Source organism: Ambystoma mexicanum, chromosome 4p (genome assembly GCF_040938575.1).
Source record: "Ambystoma mexicanum isolate Mex_15411 chromosome 4p, UKY_AmexF1_1, whole genome shotgun sequence".
NCBI lineage: Eukaryota > Metazoa > Chordata > Amphibia > Caudata > Ambystomatidae > Ambystoma > Ambystoma mexicanum.
Window position 1 is genome coordinate 1,092,053,750 of NC_090927.1, and position 6,831 is coordinate 1,092,060,580.

A 6,831-nucleotide genomic window follows, 5' to 3' on the forward strand; every position below is an offset into this window, starting at 1 on the left:
AGGCGGATGAGCAAAGAGCTCGAGAAGGAAGATATTTAGGAATAGAGAGTTAAAGGTATTGAGACCCCAGGCCCAAAAGGCCTTGTGGACAATGCAGAGGGTTTTTAACTTAATCCTTGCAGCCACTGGGAGCCAGTGCAGAGATTTCAGTCCTGGAGAGATACGATCCCTGAGCCGAGGCCCAGGACAAGTCTTGCAGTCCTGTTTTAGATGAGTTGCAGTGGGCGGAGAGTAGAGGCAGGCAGATTTAGAAAGAGGCTGTTGCAGTAATCCAGCCTGGAGAAAATCAGAGCTCTGGAGCTAGTGAGCTTCTGGGAGAAGTAGAGGAAAGGAAGACTACTTCTGAAGCAGTGCAGCTGGTAGTGTGACTTCTTAGAGACATCAGAGATGTGAGGAGAGAAGGAGAGTGTGGAGTCGAAGATGACCCTGAGGTTTTTAGCCTCACAAGTAGGAGCAGGAAGGGGGCCAAGAGAGGCCGACCAGAGAGTGACAGGAAAGGAGGGAGTGGGTGTGCCGATGAGGAGAATCTCAGTCTTACTGGCATTAAGGCAGAGATCATCGACGGCACACCACTCCTGGATAGCAGACAGTCGGAGATGAGAGAAGGAGAAGAGGTCGCTGAAGGGAGCTTGAAATTGAGCTGAGTGTCATCCGCATAGCACTGAAAGTTGGGTCAGAGAGCGGCAATGCGGTGGCCAAGAAGTGCCAGGTATTGGTTGAACAGCCAGGGAGAGAGGTTAGACCCCTGGGGAACACCACATGTAGAGATAGAGATAGAGGAGAGGAAGGAACCAAGATTTACACAAATGCAATGACTTCAGAAGATTTGAGAGAGCGTCAAGTAAGAGTTAAGTCACTCCAGATATACTATCTACTAAACTTAACAGTAGTGAAGAAACCTGTACAACATATTTGGACAGACATGAGGTTGGTGGACGACAGTACTGAGACTTCTCCATAGTCATCCACCTTCCCCCACTTAGTGAAGCACCCCCCTGGGGGTACAAGTTTCAAAGTTGAGAAGTACTGAAGACAGCATAGAAGTGACTAGCACTGCTCTAAAATGCAAAGCACCGTTTCTCTTCTCCAAGGACCATGGAGGCACGTCAAACTGCAGCCGCAAGATCTACCACAACGAGAAGGAACAAAAGACAGGCTAATCTGGCTCATCGATGTGGTGCGAGCATACCAAGCGCTGGATCCTTCTGCTGCTTACACGTTAAATGAACAGCTCTGAAAAAATTAGAATATATTACATGAGGTTATTTACTGTTAATTTGAACATGTTCTCTCTTCAAGTTCATTCTAGCCCAATTGTTTTCAAAAGAGATGTTACACTATGCAAGAAGCGTTTTTTGTTACAAATACTTAGGATTTTAATTTAGTAAACATGTTTCAAAGGTTTCCTAGGGTCTTGATTACATTCTAAAATGTGGCACAAAATATTGGCTATCAACTGATGTCAACAGATCCTAAGCAGTCTGGTTAGTCCCATTAAGAAAAGGCCATCTGCCAAAAGTCTCATTTGTAAAATGTATTCCACATTTGAGCGACTGCACAAGTTGCACCTTGTTTTCAATTAAGCTAGCTGTCCCCTTCCCCAGAGTACTATTGGGGTAACTTGTGCACCACATCTTAGAGCAATGTTGTGTAGGACAGTACAAGGCAATATCACATCAGTTACAAATGTGAGGGAGTATTGCAACGAAGACATCAGAAGCGCTTCTTCAAAAATACCAAATATCCTTTCAACATAATGTAGACACCAGAAGCGCTTCTTCAAAAGCGCCAAATATCCTTTCAACAACAATACTTGTATTACTACATGCTCTTTCTTCAGCTGTGATAACTTGACAGAGTGCTGGCACCAAAAGGTAATTTTTTCAAACTATAAGCGCCATCACCTGGATGTAGGACAAAATCTTTGTGTGTCTCTTGCTCTGACACAAATGACATATGGTGTCCCCTAACACTTGAAACTAGACTGGTTACCTGGCTACCCTCTGCTATCGGGCCCAGGCTCTCCCCCACCAGTTGCACACCTGCACTGCCACCCTGGCAACACTTGCACTCAGGGGCTGTTTCTGTATCTCTGCAGCCCCTGCTAGCACTTGACACCTGATGACTTACCCTTGCACTTGCCATCAGCTGGCTGCACTTTTTTTTATTGTCTTTATTTATTTTGCGGTTATCCTATGTACTGCACTGCCACCCCACTCCCCCTGCACTTTTCCCCTTCCTCCCTCCACTACACTTTCGCGATCTCAATGTCACCTGGCCTAGTAGGATCGCTGTCTCTGTCTTCCCTCCCTTGCCTCGTTTTGCCTCGAAACACTTGTGTATAGGCGCGTTATAAATGCCATATCTTATCATATCAATGTAAAAATGTGTTGCCTACGTTTGTGCACGAGTGACGTTTCGAAAAGCCTCAGTGCTGGTGACACAGCAGTCTAACTGTACTTTTAACATTGCAGAGTAATAGGCAGAGGCGGATCTAACGGTCGCCAGGCAGACAAATGGCGACGGGGCCCCTGTCCCAGGCCCCACCCCTTCCACACAGCAAAAAGCCTTTTCTGTTGTGATGTCACTCCAGTTCGAGTTGAGTCGTGTGTGCGTTTGTTCTGCCCTTCTTTCACAGTGTCAAAACTTTAGCCTAAAATTGTGAAAGAAGAGCAGAAATGTTTAGGGTGTGTGTTTGTTATTTTGGGAATGGGGAGGCAGGCCACCAGGTATGAGTTACATGTTGGCTGTGTTGGAGGCAGGACACCAAGTATGGGCCAAGTTTCTTGTCTTATTCGCTAGCGCCGCGGTTTCCTTCCCTAGGCGCTACACTACAGTCTGAAGCTGTGAAGGGGACTGCCACCTGCACTGATGTGCGCCCTGAAGTTGGGGGCTGCCCCAAAGGAAGCCCCAGGACAGGGACCGTCCCTGGCCCGGTGAGTCAGAGACTCAGGGCCCGGCTCAGAGGGGAATTCATGGACCGCAGCACTGCGTATAGCAGCTGCACGGCTCCCCTGCATCACACAGGCTGCCCTCAGGGGCCCACCTCGTTACCTCTGTGGCTCTCTGAGTGTGTTTCTTTATCTTTCTTGTCCTGCCTGCCTTCTTCTCCCTTCCCCTCCATCGCCCTATCTCGTTTTTCATCTGTTTCTCTACCATTCTCTCACCTGTGTTCTTCTCTAACCCCATCGCCCTTCCCCCACGACTTCCTCTTCCATCCTATGTTCCATCTTTCTTTCTCTTTACTCACTTTATATCATATTTCTTACTACCTCTCCCAGCCTCCCTGTCTTTACTTATATTTCTTTCTCCTTCGTTCTCATCCCTTCATCTCACTTCTCCCTTGCCCCTCTGTCTCCCTCGCCCCTCTTTCTCATAGTCCTACTCTTGTGACCACACTTAACACCGCCCACCCAAAGCTCCGCCTCCATGACCTGCCCACAGACGGGGCCCTTTGCCTTAAATCTGCCACTGGTAATAGGCCAGCTGACAAGTGTCTCTTGCACAAACGCAATTAAGAGCATTACTGGTTTTTGAACCCATGTGCCGATCACCTGCGCAATCCGACTGAACAATGGCATCGCCCACAGGAAGCCATCAACGTCTGTAGTCCCTATTAAGCCAAGAATGCTCCAACAATGAAGATTACAAAAAATGGGGGTTGTCATGGGAAAGTCCGGGGAATATTGCAGTGGCTTTAGGTTATTTCACACCTGTCGCCAGAGATGAATTTGCATTAATGCTGCGTCTGGTTTTCAGTTGACGTATCTCTCTCCCCCATTGCATCTTCAAATCTATTGGAACATGGGTATAATAATTTTGCATTTACGAACGATCAGGCATCTGAGCGCTGCGTATTATTACCCCGAGTGTGTGGTACTCATTTATCCACCTCGGAAAGACGAAAGGTTGAGATTCGAACCTGAGTCTGCCGATTTCAAAGCGAGCGCGCGCTACTCGCTGTGCTATTTAACCAGCAATCGAGATTCGTTAATGTCTGAGGCATCGTGGGATGCTCCGACCTTGAAATAAAAGGCAGTCTGTTTCCAGTTTCTGTGTTTGCAACCGTGGTGTTCTTTTTTTCTTCTCATTATTAACCCTTTATTCCTGTAGCCCAGGTATTGCACTAGTAATGTGCGTTGCTCTCCCCCATTCGCTAACACGTGATATTATTGGTCCTTCAGTTTACCTAAGTGTGTATCTGTCAGATTGCTATTGTCATGTTGTCTACCTCTTCTTGACCACTCATATTTGTTTACATATTAGGTCCGAGAAAGAGAAACGCAGCCAGTGCCCTACCACAAAGGCATCGATTCATGAGTGATTTTGCTGAAGAAATCCGACCGAATCTTGGTGAATTGAGCACAGCCTGAAATGGGTGCGACTCAGGACCTCAGCGTAAAATTGCTGCCTCCTGCCCCTTTGTGCTACGAGGCGCTGAACAATTCCTGCCCTCGAAACGTCCACTCAACTGGCATCAAGCTAGCGATCTATATCGTCTGCTCTGCCGGCATGTTGCTGATAGTAGTTGGTAATTTGTTGGTGATCATTTCCATATCCCATTTCAAAATCCTTCACAATCCCACCCATTGTTTGCTCCTCTCACTGGCACTGGCGGACCTCCTGTTGGGCTTAACGGTGCTGCCGCCCAGCATTTCCCGCTCAGTGGAGGGCTGTTGGTACTTCGGAAACCACTTCTGCAGACTGCACACATTTCTGGATACTGTTTTTTGTTTGGTCTCCATCCTACATCTGTGCTTCATCGCAGTAGACCGTTACTGGGCCATCTGCTTCCCTTTAGAATACCATACCAAATTTACCAACAGGGAAGCCTGTATGTATATAGGCGTTGCTTGGTGTTTGCCAGTTGGCTACACCTCTGTCTTTCTCTACACTAATGTGGTTGAGGGGGGATTGACTCATTTGCTGCTGGACATGCCCTGTGTTGGTAGCTGCCAGCTGCTCTTCAATAAGCTCTGGGGCTGGCTGAATTGTCCCATGTTCTTTCTTCCCTGCATCATAATGATCACTTTGTACATGAAGATTTTCATCGTAGCCAACAGGCAGGCAAGAGAGATCAAAGCCATGAACATCAGAGCCGGTTCTTCTGTTCCCACGGGGGCATCGAAAACAGAGTGGAAGGCAGCCAAGACCCTGGGAATTGCAATGGGGGTCTACCTCCTCTGCTGGTTGCCCTTTACAATAGACACCATGGTCGACAGTCTCCTGAATTTTGTAACCCCTGCTCTCCTCTTTGATATTTTTATATGGTTTGCTTACTTGAACTCTGCTTGCAATCCCTTAATTTATGCATTTTCCTATCGTTGGTTTCGGAAAGCAATGATAACTATAATAACCTGCAGGGTTTTTGATGCCAGATCGGCTTCGTTGGACTTATATAGGGAGTAGGGAGCGCTATGAGGCCTTTGGCCATGTGGCGCTTTATACAAATTGAAATAAATAAATAATACTTTGAAGGAGAGTTTAAATGGTGTATTGCCAGGTTCGGTATACCTCAATATGTCAAACCGAATGAACATCCTAAAGCAGAGAGGAAATATGTATTGCAATAAGAAGAGACTTAAAGTGAGGGATAGTAAATAGTGGGGTAATTGTAATGGAAGCAATAGGCATGTATAGTGTCATTATACTCTATGCAATCACAGTCATTGCTACAAGTACTAAACTAGTCCAGTAAGAGCAATGATATGATCAGTGTACATGCACATCAGAGAGAATCTATTAACATTTGAATTTAACTTTTTACATCAAGCGCGTTTCTTGTAACTGCAATGAAACTGAACTCTGACTGTCAATAACTGACCTGAGGCCTGGGGACTTATTTTATCAAAGGTGCTCCCACACATGTCAAGGTGTAACCCCAAACTGAAAAATGTATAATGTTGGACTGGGGCTATATCACATCTTGGGCTGCAGTTGTGACATAGACTCGAGATCCAAATGTATACAAAAAAAAAACAAAGAACCTGAAAGCAAGTGTTCTTCATATACACGTCCCCTTTGACACGTTTTCCAGAAACCCATCTGTTTGCTCAATGTTGACAATAAACACAGTCATTTAAATCCTCTAAAATCTTGTTTTCATTTTTTGTTTTGGTTTGCAAAAGGTGATGTAACATGTAACATACATGAGCAGATAGAATTGCGAAGACTACCAGGCAATCAATGGTTCCTTGGCATGACAGAACGAGAACAGTTCTCACCCGAATCTCTCACACTAAAGACTGCCCACTTGCCTCTTTCTCCCAACCATCCCAAAGGCATCAATTCACAACAGATTCAGATTTAGCTCAAATAAGTCTATAGCAGGTTGATTTTAGGGAAGCCCCGCCTTTGGCAGAGCATCATCAGAAAAAGAAAGCAGTCTTCCTCTGAGGGACGATCCATCAGGAATGTCGTATCAGAAAGTTGTCTCTCTCCCACATATCTGCCTGCCAATTTGCAAAGTACCTCAGTAGATGCTGCTGCCCTATCACAGGACATCTGTCTACAATCTGGTTTCCAGTAGGTCTTCAGGTTATTTTCCAAGCCATCACTATTTACTGCTTGACCAACATCAAGAAAAGGTCTATGAACTGATCAACCTGTTTGACCGCTACAATATAGTCCTAATGGGTAAGGTTTTGTTCCATTCCAAAAAGCTTCTCAAGCTGTTCTGCCACCTGCTGCATTGCTATCTGCCAACAACAAGAAACCACTAGTCAATCAAACAACTGGGGCAGAACAGAGGTAGCATGTTTCACATATACCGGTTTGTTTTTCTGTAGCCTGGCTGGTGTCATGTGGGGGTGTCCATACAATGCATTATGT

The 6,831-nt window shown here is 45.9% G+C and overlaps 1 protein-coding gene across 1 annotated transcript; it reads left to right on the plus strand.

Annotated features, from left to right (window-relative positions):
* Positions 1-463: 463 nt before the first annotated feature.
* LOC138452658 (trace amine-associated receptor 5-like) lies at positions 464-5,409 on the plus strand (the record flags this gene model as incomplete). The annotated part of the gene is made up of 2 exons (XM_069605020.1): positions 464-482; positions 4,421-5,409. Coding segments are annotated over 2 exons (1,008 nt in total), but the record flags the coding sequence as incomplete, so codon positions are not given.
* Positions 5,410-6,831: the final 1,422 nt, after the last annotated feature.